The sequence below is a fragment of the Urocitellus parryii genome, chromosome 10, assembly GCF_045843805.1.
Source record: "Urocitellus parryii isolate mUroPar1 chromosome 10, mUroPar1.hap1, whole genome shotgun sequence".
Classification (NCBI taxonomy): Eukaryota; Metazoa; Chordata; class Mammalia; order Rodentia; family Sciuridae; genus Urocitellus; species Urocitellus parryii.
The window spans coordinates 38,146,759-38,161,708 of record NC_135540.1 but is presented as its reverse complement, the minus strand read 5'-3'; the positions used below and the strand labels follow the sequence as shown (position 1 = coordinate 38,161,708).

General features: G+C 31.3%; 1 protein-coding gene across 1 annotated transcript in view; it reads right to left on the bottom strand.

The window, feature by feature from the left end:
• Positions 1–14,950, bottom strand: part of Mmrn1 (multimerin 1) — a 54,822-nt gene that overhangs the window by 19,069 nt on the left and 20,803 nt on the right. Inside the window, exons 4-5 of the mRNA XM_026405201.2 lie at positions 8,320–8,454; positions 4,574–4,747 (exon numbers count right to left, since the gene is read on the bottom strand). Coding sequence (XP_026260986.2) covers positions 4,574–4,747; positions 8,320–8,454 — 309 coding nt within the window. The remainder of the gene's footprint in view (positions 1–4,573; positions 4,748–8,319; positions 8,455–14,950) is intronic.

Here is a 14,950-nt window from a genome sequence, read left to right as displayed (position 1 = left end):
CCATAAATCTAAGGTTCTATTGACAAAAGACATGAAGGAAATACTGTTGGCTTCAGTAATAGACATTACTATGCAATAATCTGGGTCTAGTCCCGAATGAAAATAAATGGCTTTGTTCTTTTTGCCTTTGCAAATAATTCCCATTGTTAGCTGATGACTGTGTTATTAGATTTCTGGTAATCAGGTTCAGAGCTTACGTTTTGAATTCATAAACACTATGAATCTGCTCTAGTAAAGAAACTTAATGAATTGAAGAAAAAGATGAATTCACATTCACAGGAATCAACATGGTTTACAGCAACAATAAAAAAGTAAAATAAGAGGTTTGATGATAACAAAACAATTCAATTGTAAATCAAAACAAGAATTCAAGATATGCTTAATTTTCATAATATGACTTACATTTTAACAGAAAGAGAGGAGGAAACTTCCTGATAATGACTACATACTAGTGTCTCCAATATGAGAAAGCATAGGCTAATTATGAACCAAGATTGTGGTAAGTTTGAAAAGTAGTATTAAGAAAGAAAGAGAAAATGAAAAGTATTATATAGATTATTACAAATGATATAAATAGAAAATGAATATTTAAAACTGCAACAACATTCTACTGTTTCATTCAGAAACAAATATATATATTTGGGTTAAGGACATATATTTGGGTTATATATATACTGGGTTAAGGACATAACTAATCCCTTCTATTAAGTAGAGAATTTTATTATTATTGCCAACTTTATTTCCTGTATTAGTTTTTTCCTGTGCCAGATTTTTTTTAAGTAGGTTAGTGGGTTACAAAAAGCTGTTTATGATAACCAAATTTTATAGTATCTAGCTATTTAGCAATGTAAATGTAAGATCTGTCCATTCAAATTCAAAAACAACAAAGGCTATACAACAAGATTCAAGCAACATAATACTTAGGATTTTCAAAAGGAAAATATGTGCAGTGGGATATTGCCATTTGAGTTATGGCTATTAAGTAGCCTATATAGGAAATATCATAGGATAAAAAAATGAGTGTAGGCTCTTTATTTATTTATTTTGTAAGCATGTTTTCAAAAGTATTTAGTATGCATGAGAGACTTACATGAAAATTATTGTGAAAGAGAAATTATTAAAAAACAGAATGAAGTGTTGCTTTAGCATCTTGCTGTCAATGAATGTAGTACAAAGATAAAGGTGTAAAAGTAGATGGTTTTTACATGGACAAAAATGACCTAGTAAATCCTATGTTGTATGATTGATGTTGCTAAAATGAGAAAAAAATTTTACATTTTCTAAACATAGTGGAAACTTAAATAAATTGTGAAGTTCAAAAAGTATAGAAAACTCAGTCTGTATATAATAGGAACATTTTTTAAAATGTCAAATATGGAATAATACTCAGTGACACACAACTCCACAGAATACTCAAGAATGAATAAATTCATTAGAAAAATGTAAATAACCACAATTAAGAGATGTTACACATAAAAATTCCTAGCTTTTGAATTGTAACAAAAGGTTTTAAAATATTTGTATTTTCTAAATTCAGACAGCCTTTAACCAATCACCATTTATTTAACAAATATTCTTTAAATACATTCTGTATCCTATACCAAAAATAAAATTTTAAAAATTAGATTTTTGGTCTTAAAAACAGACTATACGAGCTTCCCCCAATGAAAGGTACTACTCCATAGTGCAATTACTTTTATAGCACTATCTACAGGTAATTAATTATCTCCTGTTAGTTAAACTTAATTTTAATTCTCATGATAGCAAAAAAAAAAAAAAAAAGTAGTGCAATAAAGCATACATAAGGTTGGGGTTAACCCTTCTTTGAGTTTATAACCTCAGAATTTTGACAAAAGATGCTTTTCAAGATTGTAAAGATAAAATATAAGTTAAGCTTTATTGAATTAATTAGTTGTAGATAATGACAATTAGGTGTTTGAACTTGGGAAACAAAAACTACATGACTGAAAGTCAGAATAAGAAATAGAGATAAAAACAGTGTCAGGTAAAATTCAGGTCAGAATCTTGGTCAAAGCAAGTAGGAGAAATTAGGAAATGAAAAATATGAGATGCCTTAGCCATAATTCTTTAAAATCTTTATGAAAAAAATATATTGGAGAAAAGAGAAAATCACAGCAAGGTCTGAAGAAAAAAAAAACCTAAACAGATTATTAGCTTAAAACTTTGTTTCTGTTTCAGATTACATCTCCACAATTTGTTACAAAAAATATTTATGTAAATCTATTTTTGAAAAAATATGCCAAGATGGCTTATGGTAATATCTATGTGGGAATATAATTTTGAACTCTTTTTGATTCTGTTTCATGTGACTTAAATCCTTCTACTTTCTTAAAAAATAATATTGTTTTTGGTGACTTAGATATATTTAATATCAGACATATTTGCATGCCCTTTCTGTGGTTGTGAACATAGGGTCTTTTCATAACATTCAGATAGGTTGTGAGGAGTTGAGACATTTGATTTTCAACAGTTTCTATGGTTACTAGCAGATTAAGCACTGTTCTTAACCTTGGATGTGAAGTAAACAAGAGAAGAAGCTGTAGCAAGCTTGGCACCTTAGGGGTGGGTTTAGTCTTTGTTTCCTATAAGAATATTCATGAACTACAAGCCCTCTGGTCCTCATAATTAATGATTGTGCTAAGGACATAACTAATCTCTACTATTGAGTAGGGAGTTTTATTATTGTTGCTGTGAGTATGATTTTTCATGTGTCAGTTTTTTCCTGTGCCAGATTTTTTTAAATAGGTTAGTAGGTTACAAAAAGCCATTGACAAGCCTAAATCTCTTGGGTTGTGTTTACCAAATTTTGCTAATTTCATTAAGATGGTTACAGTCAATCATACACTGTTTCTTTTTGACTTCTTTCATTTTTATATTTTATTTTTATTTTTTGTTGTACATACATGCAATACCTTATCTTATTTATTTATTTTTATGTGGTACTGGGGATTGAATTGCACCCAGTACCTCACATGTGCTAGGCAAGCGCTCTACCACTGAGTTACAAACCCAGCCCAACTTCTTTCTTGTGTTATCACTTCAGGGAGAAAAAATTCTTCTTATATGGTTTTAATTGGTAATATTGGCCATACCAATTATGTAGGACAGGGTCTTCATTTCAGATTGAAAAACATAATGGAGTCATGGTTGCTATTGAGCTGCAAAAGTGTCTTTCTTAGTGGATGGTACATCAAATCTATAACTGCTTAGCTTTTTTCTTTCTTAAATGTGAACCACAAGAGAGAAAAAATAAATAAATTGTATAGAAATAGGGGTATCCAGTGAGAAAGTTTTAATGAATAAAGCAAAGTCAACGTGACCACTAATCTTGAGACTTGGAAACATACAATAAACCCAGTGCATTGGGATCCTCCTAGTAACCAAACTAATTGCCTGAAACATTCAAGTCTTACCAAAAGGTCAACTCCTCCTGATCCTCCACATATCAGTTGAGATGGCTTCTCTTCCTAAATGCATCCCCTGACCCCTTACACTGGATTTGTTGCAAATCTCAAATGGTCCCATTGTACCCTGTGCATAACACTACTGTGCTAATTACTATGTATATATAAATCTTGATGGTAGACAGACAAGTTCACACTCCTTTCCCTGCAAGAGGTCCTCATCCTAAATCACAGTGCTTATGAATATTACCTTATATGGCAAAGGGGACTTAGCTGATATGTTTAAGGATCTTAAGATTGTCTTTAGTCATTCAGATAGGTCTAATTTAATCACATCCATTCTTAAAATTGGAAGAGGAAGGCAGAAGAGTATATTGGGGAAGCATTATAAGGACTCAACCCACTAGCTTTGAAGGTGGAGGAAGAAAGCTATGAGACAAGAAATGCAGTGGCCTCTAGAAGATGAGAATTGGCCTCAGTTCTCAGATCTCAAAAAAGTAGGAACCTCAGTCCAACAGCCGGGAGGAAATAAATTTATCCAACAAACTGAATTAACAGAAAATAGATTATCTATGCTATAGATTCTCCATAAAAGAGCACAGCATACTTCTATGTGTATTGTTTTAAGAGCATAGATTTCAGACAAAACTTAATCCAATTTATATTGCAAATTTACTTTTCTGAACTGGAATGTTTTAGAATATACTGTATTGATTATAAACCATGACTTAGATAATTTCTGGGATAACCACTTCAGATTTATTCTCAATACCTCTGTCAATAATATTAAGACATCTGTGCATCTAGTTTGCCTTGATAATCATTACCTCAGCACTGTCTTTATCCATTAACTGGATATTACCAATGATGGATTTTAAACATAAAAAAAGACAATTATGCTGTAACTAGGTACATAACATCAATCAACCATATGGAATATTCAAAGATTTTTGCACATAGTAAAAAATATTTTGATATAATATTTCAAGTTATTTCAGAAGTTGAGTGATTATAAAATATCTCATTAAAAAATGCTGTAGACTTCCATATCACCCAGTCTACAGCAAAGATCCCAAAGTGACACAAGAAAAGATGAATCATTTTCCTTTTGTATGAACGGAAAGAGCCATTTATTTTAATTTTTTTACCTTTTAGAAAAGACTGAAATTCCCTGCCTTTATCTTCACTGATTTTCCTTTCTAGGGAAGAATATGTGTTCCTTACGTCATCCATAGCCAAAGAAATATTGTCAAATTTCTTCTGCAGAAGCGTCACTTTCATGGACTGCTGGTTCATCTGGTCAGTCATTTTTTGTATTACTGCTGCATGTAGAAGAAGAGAAAATTGGAAGCATTGAAAATATATATTTAGAAACACTCAAATTTCATATTAGATTTAAAGATAATTCAAATAAATCATGTTTGTAGTAGTAAATTTGAAAATATAAGTAACTGGCTATATTCATTTACCAAGAGGCAGTCTGAATCTTAAGGCTATTTAAAGATAGATTTTTTAAAAAGTATTATAATATCTGATTTCTAAAGTGTTTCAAATTTTCTTAAAATTTCTGTCTTTAAAAAAAAAACTCTCATATAGTTATTGTCACATGGTCAAAAGATGACAAAAGTGAAGTTTGGAAAGCCAAAATAATTTTTTTTTTGAGATTGCAGAGCTAATGGCTCATCTTAGGCTTCACAATATGATGACCCACATCTTCTCATAGAGCTTTTATCATCTTGTAAGAAAGGGATCACACCATCTACAAAGAGTGATAATTTGATTTCTTTCTTATCTATTTGTATCCCTTTCATTTACTCCTCTTGTTGAATATTTCTAGCTAAAATTTCAAGTACTATATTGAACAGAAATGGTGAAATGGGACATCTATTATCTTATTCCTGATAACAGAGGAAATGCTTTCAACCTTTCCATATTCAGTATGATGTTGATTTGGGATTTATCCTATTAGTCTTTGTGAGATAAGTTCCTTCTTTCCTCAGTTTACTCATTGTTTTTACTGTTAATAAAGCTAGAGCTTATAAACAAATTTAGCAAAGTAGTAGGATAGAAAAATCAACAAACAAAAATCAATATCTTTTCTATACACCAACAATGAATTCACTGTAAAGGAAATCAGATAAACAATTTCATTCACAATAGTCTCCAAAAACAAAAAAATCCCACCTAGTAATAAGTGTAACAAAACCTCCACAAAGAAAAATCACAGAACACTAAACAAAGAAATAGAAGAAAACACTAAAAATGAAAGACCTTCCACATTCATGGATAGGCAGAATTGATACTGTTAAAATGACCATATTACCAGAAGTGATCTACAGACTTAATACAATTTCCATCAAAGTAACAGAATTATAAGAATTATAATTATAACAGAATGATAATTCTTCACAGAATTATAAGCAACAATCCTAAAATTCACATGGAAGAAAAAACCCAGAATAGACAAAGCAATTCTGAGAAAAAAGAACAACACTGGAGGCATCATAGTACCTGGTTTCAAATGATACTACAGAACTATAGTAACAAAAGCAACAATGGTATTGATATAAAAATAAACAGGAAAGCCAATGGAATACGATAGAAGATGCAGAGACAAACCTGCAGAGATAGTCAATCAATCCTTAACCAAGGTGATAAAAACATACATTGAAGAAAAGATAGTCTCTTTAACAAACAGCACTGGGAAAACTGCATGTCCATGTACAGAAGAAGGAAACTAGATCTCAATCTCTCACCCTGCACAAAAGTAACATAAAATGGATCAAAAACCTAGGTACAGACCAGGAACTTTATGACAGCTTGAAGAAATGTGGAGGCAATACTCTAACATAAGATGTGGGCAATGACTTCCTTAATAGTACTCCTAAAGTTTAGGAAATAATACCAAAAATTAATAAATGGGATTGCATCAAATTAAAAAGCTTCTACACAGCAAAGGAAGCAAGAGCCTGAAGAAACAGACTACTGAAAGGGAGAAAATTTGAAGCAGCTGCTCTTCTGACCAGGATTAATATTCAGAATATATAAAGAACTAAAAAAATTACCATAAAAAACAACAAAACAAACATTAACAAGAACAAAAACCAGATAATCCAATTAATAAATGGTCAAATGAACTAAACAGACATTTTTCAAAGAAGAAATGCAAATGACCAACAAATGCAGGAAAAAGATGTTCAACATCTTTGGTAATTAGAGAAATGCAAATCAAAACAACAGTGAGATTTCTACTCATTCCAGTTAAAATGACAATCATTAAAAATATAAATAAGAATACATGCCAATAAGAATGTTGGTAAAAAGAAACTCTTATACACTGTTGGTGGGAATGTAAATTAATACATCCATTGTGGAAATCAGTTTGGATGTTCCCCAAAACACTAGAAATAGAATCACCATGGGACCAACCTATAACACTCCTAGGTATTTAACCAAGAGAATTAATGTCAGCATATCATAGAGATGCATGGGAATCAATGTTTATCACAGCAAAATTCACAAGATGAGTCATTAAACTATTATAGGTATCCTTAAACAGATGAATGCATAAAGAAAATATGATCTATATACATAATACCAATTTATGCAATCATAAGAAAAAATATATATCTTGTCATTTGCAGGAAAATGGATGGAACTGGAGAGCTTCATGTCAAGCAAAATATGACAGGCTCAGAAAATAAAGTACTGTATGTTTTCTCTCATACGAGAAAGCTAGAGAGAAAAAAAAAAAAAAACAAGAAAAAGGATCTCATGAAAACAGAAGACAAACCAGTAGGGCAGAGAAAGGGGAGGGGGCAAGGTAGAGAAAGGGGAGGGGACAGGGTAGAGAAAGGGGAGGTAGTGGGAAATGAAATTAATCAAATTTTATTATATGCATTATGAATGTGTCCCAATGAAACCCACCATTCTGTATAATTATTATGTACCAATAAAAAATAAAGAAATCCAACGACCCAGCATTACATATGTGTAACTTTATATATATATAACAGTAACTATATTCTGAGAATTTTATTGTTTACTGAGGCATTCCTTAATGAGATATATAGAATTTAAATTAGATCACTTTATACAGCAATGACATTTTCTATCCCTTTACATATAACTTTAATAATTCAAGGATTGGACAGTATTTTATAAAGCTACTGAATTCCATTCCCTATAATGCATTAGAAGACAGTTTTTAAGGCATATTCACCTGCATTCTTAAAGAAATTCCCCTTAAATCACATTTCTCAATTTGATTGCCCTGTTATATGCCAAATATCTGCCAAGCCCAGAGAAGAAATGTTAGCACCAACCTCCCTTATATTTTTTAGACCTAAATTTAAGCCCAAGAAATATGGTAAAACATTTATGATTAGAAGAATGAGAAAAAGTATAACATGCCAACTTTTTATCAAAACAAGATCCTTGGCATTTCTTAGTCATAATTGTTTTTCTTGACCAGTCAATAACATTGCTGATCTCCTATCAACCAATGGAAGAAAGCTTTCCTTCTCTGATTCCAAAACGGGACAAAGTGTCTTCCCTTCTATGTCAAGATTGTTCCATGATTGCACTGTTTGAAGGATGAAGGTTTGAATTTATTTTAGAAATGTGTTCTTTTCCTTATAAGTGAATATCACAGTACTTGTATTCTCCTTCTGTGTTTGCACACAAAGCTTCAATAATTATTCCCCATCTTTTCACCCTAGAATCTGTAGCACATCTAGTTTCTCCCAACATCCAGCACCAATAGAAAAGGATTAAGGGGTATGTTAATGTTTCACCATCATACATTTGAAAGCTTAGGTTTCTTGTTTGGAAGTTGAAATAAACCTTGTTGACAATAATTGGGTTAGAGATAATAGTAATTACAATCTATGACCTGGGTCACCACAGTCTTGCTGCTGCTGCTGCTGCTGCTGCTGCTGCTGCTGTTGAGGCTGCTCAGCTGTTCCTCTGTCAATAGCTATGTGACTTTCAGCCTGGTTGCTGTGCATCAATTGCTGCTGTTCCTGAGCTAGATGGAAACAAAAGAGAAGAGAGAGTGTTAAGCACTGGAACTGCCTCATTTTTTTTTTCCAGTCCTGAGCAATATTGTGGCTGACATTCATTTTCCTGGGTACTGAAGCGTGATGGTCTAGGATGATTGCAAGAGTAAGCTGCCCCGCCCCCAGTCACAGGGCAGTGTGACACCACACTGGAATTGGAAATACACCACTCTAACTCTGCCTGGAAAAAAAATTATTCATAATTCCTTTAAACAAAAAATGGATGGTGGGTTTTTTTTTTAATTTGGGTGGGATGGGAGAAGGATGTAAACTACCTGCAAAATTGGATTTTAAAATCTGCTGTATTAAAAGTACAGCAGCCTTATAAGTGGACTGCCAAAAAGGCTAATCTTTTAATGGTAGAATTTCTAACCAGTGACTACTTGAAAGTAAGGAAGCACTACAGGTTGTTTCCTGGGGGGAGGAGATAGTTATTTAAATAATAGAACCAATTAAAAGGGTTCTTCCCAGATTTTAAAAAAGCACATAGTTTCTAAGGGACTAAAAGTAAAAGTAAACTTACAGGTACATCTCTAAGGTGCTAACCCATGATGCCAGTGAAATTTCAGAAGAATGGAAATTTTACTATCTACTCTTAAAGAATCCTATTTCCCATAAATCTAGTGATATTTTTAGTGGTAGTGTGAGTCTTCATTGAGAAAAACAATTTAGAGAGATTTCTAAAAAAAATTTGAATACACTAAATAATGTATGTCTATAAATCATGGACTTTGAATGAACAAATTTATGCATTAAATTCTGCATATCAGACTTGTGCAAACAAGTGTTTGGTGTCTGCTAGGCTTCTTCCCATGTGAAATCATGTACCAGTGAAACTCTGCACCTCTGGCACATGTTAATTATGTTCCCTAAGGCATATGTGGCTGTGACAATAATACTGAAGTTTTTTACTCCATAAAAAGAAATATAATAGACTTGGCAGTAATTTGGGTTAGTTGCTGTTGTTAGATTGAATTTTGCATTTCTTTTCTTCAGGGCATTGAGCTAAATTAATGGATTTTCATTCATGTCCACAGTTTTTGTTTTGATTCTGCTTTCTTTTCCTTTCCTTTTGGCCTCTACTGTGTAATTTTTTATTTATTCAATGGTAGAAAAACAATGTGCTGTTTAGGGAGAAGTGTAATTATTTGGGCCTGAGGTAGGTAGGGAAAAGCATTAATCTCCTAAATCCTATTGAATAAGGTTCTTATAACCTAAATACAAATTAGTTCATAAAATAGGTCTATTAAATTATTATATAAAATGTCTGTCGTGGATCCTCCTTAGATGGTATAATAAGAGATTTTTTTTTTCCTGGAAATTTATATCTGTTGACTCAAAAGTGTGCCTGGAGAGTAAAACAAAGGTCCTCAAATTGAATTCCCCAGTACCAACAGCTCCTGGAACTTTTGTACTTGCAGCTTCTATCCCCCTATCCCAAATTAATAATTTAAGAAACTCTGGGGTGGGCCTGCAGTTTGTGTTTTAACAAGCCCTCAGGGTGATTGTTACACATGCTCCACTGGAGTAAAGTGTCTAGATAAATCCTCTTTAGCAACTTCTCACCCCACTACCTTCAATGTTTCTCCAAGCAGACAGTGTTCAGGACACAAACTTGTAAGGATAGCAGTAGGAACAGGTGGCTTACCAGGATGACCAAGGGACTTTTCATGTTCTTAGTCCTTAAATTTTGAGCTAGATGATAGGGACAACAAGCATTTAAATGCAGTTCCTTAACATGGTGATAGGTTAATATTTTATTAAGACATAAATCATAATTATGGTGAAAACAAAATCTAGACCATTTTCAGGTTTACAAAAAAGGTTACTGTTCAAATGTTCCTTTCTGTCAACTTTTGACATGTACTATGGTTTTTTTCCTTTGTTTTTACTAATCCTTTAGAGTACAGGCTTTTCACATGGATAGAACACGGAAGCATCTGTAATCTTTGAATTGCTGAGAGTATGCATGTTCTTCCATTTCCCCACCTAAGATTCTGGTCCAGTTTATCTACCCTAGAGAATTGAGTATGTGTGTACTTTATAAATTTTAATTTTACAGGCGAGTCCAATGTGCAGCTCTGCTTAAGAGCTACCATATTTTGAAAAAAAAAATTGCAAAGTATTCCAATTCTCTTAAGTAAATTTATTGTTATAAGGCAGAATGTACAATCATTTTCTTATTTAAATTACAATCCAGAAGTCAGTCTTTGTAGATTTATTTAAACAGCCTGCCAGTTGATAAACAGGGCATATGTTAAAGACATGATTTATTAAAAATCATATAAATAAAAACCTGGAGTCTCCTACCATTCCATAAAAAGGGAGCCATTATCAGAATTAAATGGCATGGGTAGAATATGGAGGCACTTTTCACAGCTTCTTATCCCCCCTCACCCTATGTAGACACACCCTTGTAACAGGTGCTCCTGATCTCGAAGCATATGGAACATGTTTGTTCTACTCTGTCAGAAGTCACATCCAGAGTCCACTGACATCTTAGAAAGTCTCAGGGTAAAACAAACAAACAAACAAAAAAAAAAATCATTTCTATCAGAAGCAAGGCTGTTGCTCCTCAGTTTCACCTAGAAGTATCCACATCCTCCCACAAATTCAAGATTGTGTTTAGCTAGTATGTATCAGTGTGGTCTACCAACTATTGAAATACAGGTATACTTTTTGGAAAATATGAAGTGATGATACCCAATAACTGATAAAATTAACTTAAAAATTATAATAGCAATTTATTTCCAGTTAGTTGTGGATACAAGGTAAAGGATGTGTTTTGCAGGACACATGATGAAAGGAATTTCTATTGCAGCAATATCTGAGAACTATTTTTCAGAACTAGAAATTTGTTGGGTCCACATCATGCACTGTATAGGCTTTGTGAAATGTAGTGTTTTACTAGCATAACTGGTTTACCATTACCTGTGACTTATGTAGTTCTTAGAGCCAAGTCATTAGGTACTTACTTTACTACTTAGAATGTTCTAATTGTCCTATCTGCAGGGTTTTTTTTATATTTCTTCTTCAGGAATTTATAAAGAATTATCAAACCACTGAAAGGAACAAAAGTTTAAATTTTTAAAATAGTTCAGGTATCATGAGTGTGAATTTGTTGAATTTAAGAAAAGAAAGGTAGAAATTTTACCAGTTATGAATTTGGATCTAGATTTTTAATCATACTATGCAAAAATCAAATTTAAACATTTTTCAGTGTGTACAATATCAAAATTAAAATCTCATATCAATATCAAAAGTAAATTCAATAAAAAACAAATTGTGTTTCTGGAATGGAAATTAACTTTTCAATAAAAATTATTGTATCATTTTCCCTTGTGAGTATTAAATTCAAATAATATTCCAAATGTATAAATCATTTAAAATTAAAATTACTTAACCAATTTTCATTTACATTGTATTGACTGCATTTACAGTGTATTGAAGTTCACTTGCAATAATTAATACTGAAGAGGAAAATATTAAAGAATGTTATGAAATTTGTAAAATTAAAATTTTAAGGATAAAGTTTTCGTCAAAGCAAACCATTTAAAATAATAAAACATTTTTTAAATACTTTATGAAAAATAAAAACGCAGAAAAAATAATACTTTATAAAAAATCACTTTAGTAAAAATAAAAACACTTAGGAAATAAAATCAAAATGTTAAACATTATTTATCTATATTTGAAGTAATAAACCATTTCAGAAAATATAAATATTAGGGAACTTACCTAATATATTAATTCTGACATAGAGATATCATTGAAAATCATTTTTATGTTACTATATTTTGTAAAGCATATATCTAATAAAATGAGAGAACAACTTCTTAGAAACCTAAAAGTCAAATAAATTAAAATTTTAAATATTATTATACAACTTGAGTGCTTTTACACCTAAATGTTTTATATGTAATTTATATAAAATTTAAAAATCAAGAATTTATATACAATTAATAGTTTTCCTTATCTCAGGAAATTAGAAGGAAAAATAATCTTTAATACTATGTTAATATTATAGTCATACATATGAACACTAAAGAAAACAATGTTTCCATGCAAATTGTGCTCATGAAAATGTATTGAATTTTTTAAACAGAGCCAATAGAATAGTACTGAGAAAGTAAGCAAAGTTTTTCAGACAAAATATTTTGAGTTCAGAGATGAAAAGAAGAGCATATGTTAAAGATTGAAATAATAAACACTGGGAGAATGTTTAGACTTTAATGGCAGCCTATGGATAAAAAGGCATTTTGTAATGTTCTTGTTGAACTCCCTTTGTTAAAATTTCATATACACTATGAAAATATTTATATTTGAAGCATATATATTCTATTTTATACACATATTTATATATGTTATTTAAGGTACATATATGTATACATTATGTGAAAACAAATATAATAATCAATTACATTTGAAAATGAACAGATTTCCCTAATAAGTTATATAAAAATTAAATTTATTTGACAAAAGTAAAAAAGTCAATGTTCCTTGATTTACGTTGTCCTTAATTTGGCCAAAAATTTTTACAAAGCTCTATGATTAATTGAAATAGGAAATTCTTATAACAATTTTCATAATATAGTTAAGAATATAGATATTAAATATTTTAAAATGTAGCTTTTAAACTTTAGAAAAAATTGAATACAATTGCTTTTACTTTAGTAGTGCTTAATAGATAATTCAATAGAAAGATATCATTGATAATCATAGAAATTATTACATGTTTTAACAGAAGAAAATAAATAATGCCTTCTTAATCTTTTATATATTGATCAATATTACTGAATTAGTGGGTAATGTTTGAATATGACCCCAGCCCCTTCCTACCTTATCCTCAAAATCAAGAGGCAGGTTGATTTTGCTTGTTTATTATTTTCAGGAGTTCAAAAAACTTTGCTAAAAATATATTATGAATATTAAAGCTTTCTTTTAAATTGCAATTCAATTTTTAAGGAAATCGTTTCACTTCAACTTTTGCAAAGTATTGGACATTGTGCATTTTATATGGAGACTATAACATTATGTTTTACTTAGAATTCCTCCAGGACTGGGGAAATTAGGTGTCTCTGTGTATCTCTCTTACACACACACAAACACACACCATATGTGCAATGCACACACATGAGGAGGTAAAAGGAGTATTTTAAGTCTTCTCATGTCCTAGATGAGATTTGAGTAGAGTATTCCATCAAGTCATAGTTCTCTCTGAGTTACCCAGTTCAGCAAGAACCTAAACATTCAGGACGTCAGAACAAACCCAGATTAGAGGTAATGTATCAGGAAGAGACAGAAAACAAATGAAGAGCATCAAGGTCTAATTTACTACTAACCTTAGATTTAAAAGAATTCCAGATAAATCTCATTCATGTGATCTGGAAAAATGCTACTGTGTTATAAACAAGGTCATAGAATGTGAATTGCTAGAGATGCTACTATATTATAAACAAGGTCATAGAAGGTGGCCTGCTAGAGAAAACCAGTACTTTCAAAATAGAAACTAAAAACATAAGAAAGAAATTTTAAAATCAGTGACAAGTGTTGAAGGACAAAGTAAATGACAAACTATTAGAAATAAAAAGGAAAGAAATTGAAATGGGTAAAAAATAACAAATGGGCATATCAAAGGGAAGTCTGCAGTTTTCTTACACATTCTGATATTTGATGACTAACTCCTCTTTATGTAGATATACAATATATTTTTCATATATTGGTGAAATTAAAAAGATTAATTTGAAAGAAAATTTAATTGGAAAATACTTGAAAACATTGATCAATAAAGGAATATAACTGTGTGTGTGTGTGTGTGTGTGTGTGTGTGTGTGTGTGTGAAGCAGAAGAGAAAATTTTACTCTAAAATAAAGAAATAACCATTAAGCATCACACAAAGATTTTTGGGATCCAGATGTCACATGAACCTGTTTGCTCCTGAATTCATTGCATGGGATTCCTGCCAAGGCTGTTAAAAACTGGAAATACCTGTTTTACAAATTCAATAGTTCATGTTATCTTTTCCTAGCTCTGTTTGTCAACTGGAGTTCAATACTTGCATTCATCCTAATTTATTGCAAGGGATTTAACTGGTGGCTGTGAAAAGCTGATAGGATCTCTGACAGTGGAGTCAGTTACTCTCCTGTAATAGAGTCTGGTTTTGATTAATACTCTTATTTTTTTTTCCATTTAGAAATCTTTCAGTCACCCCAAGTGTATTCTCTACCACAAGGACTGCCACAGATTCTAGATTTTCCAAGCAATCTATCTTTGCTTTCACCTAAAGACAGACCTTTGCTTTGTTTTTAGAATGCAGATTTCAAAGTCTCTTTTTCTTGGTCCTTTCTAAATGACAGGTGCAGAACAGAACACCATTTATTTAAATCGATGAACTTTTAAAGATCTTTGTGCACTTTAGGTTTTTTTGTAAATGCCATAGAATTCTTAAATTGGACTCCTTTTGTC